This window comes from Aptenodytes forsteri, unplaced genomic scaffold (assembly GCF_000699145.1).
Source record: "Aptenodytes forsteri isolate BGI_AS27 unplaced genomic scaffold, ASM69914v1 Scaffold162, whole genome shotgun sequence".
NCBI classification, from domain to species: Eukaryota; Metazoa; Chordata; class Aves; order Sphenisciformes; family Spheniscidae; genus Aptenodytes; species Aptenodytes forsteri.
In genome coordinates, this window is record NW_008795132.1 from 72,082 (window position 1) to 72,881 (window position 800).

Here is an 800-nt window from a genome sequence, read left to right on the forward strand (position 1 = left end):
GTGCGGAGCCCCCCGTGACGGCGGCCGGGACCCTCGGGGGGGGCGGCATCCAGGGGGATCTCGGAGCCCTGGGAGAGCAGGTCCTCGGAGCGGTCGTCGGGACGCTCATCCGTGTTGGTGCTGCCCACGTCGGGGGTGGCACTGTGCGAGGGCTCGCTCGTGTGCCCCTCGTCCCCGTCCCCATCCCCGTCCCCGTCCGAGAAGTTCTCCGAGCTGAAGGTCGACAGCGACTGGCGCTTGCTCATGCCTGGGTCCCACCTGGGACGGGTTGGGGGGTGTGTGTGTGTGTGTGTGAGCACCCAGGGCACCCACACACTCCTCCTGCACCCATCCCAGGTGTCTGAGCACCCCCAGCCCCTCCCTGCACCCATCCTGGGCATCTGGGCACCCACTGACCTCCTGCACCCAGCCTAGGTGTCCAACCACCCACAGCCCCCCCCGCACCCATCCTGGGCATCTGGGCACCCGCTGACCTCCTGCACCCAGCCTAGGTGTCCAACCACCCATGGACCCCCCTTGCACCCATCCCAGGTGTCTGAGCACCCATGGCCCCCCCCCCCCACCGACCCGCAGCGCCGGCCAAAAAAAACCCTTGCACCCAACCCAGGTGGCTGACGCACCCATGACCCCCCCCCCCGTGCACCCATCCCAGGCATCTGGGCACCCACCAACCCCCCATCCTTGCACCCATCCCAGGTGTCTGAGCACCCATGGACCTCCCCCCCCGTGCCCCGTGCCCAGGCATCTGGGCACCCACCAACCCCCTGCACCCATCCTGGGCTTCCAAGGACCCATAGACG

The 800-nt window shown here is 69.4% G+C and overlaps 1 protein-coding gene across 1 annotated transcript in view; it reads right to left on the bottom strand.

Moving 5' to 3' along the window:
* MAP3K12 (mitogen-activated protein kinase kinase kinase 12) overlaps positions 1 to 800 on the bottom strand; it is a 27,547-nt gene that overhangs the window by 538 nt on the left and 26,209 nt on the right. Inside the window, exon 10 of the mRNA XM_019471824.1 lies at positions 32 to 258. Coding sequence (XP_019327369.1) covers positions 32 to 258 — 227 coding nt within the window. The remainder of the gene's footprint in view (positions 1 to 31; positions 259 to 800) is intronic.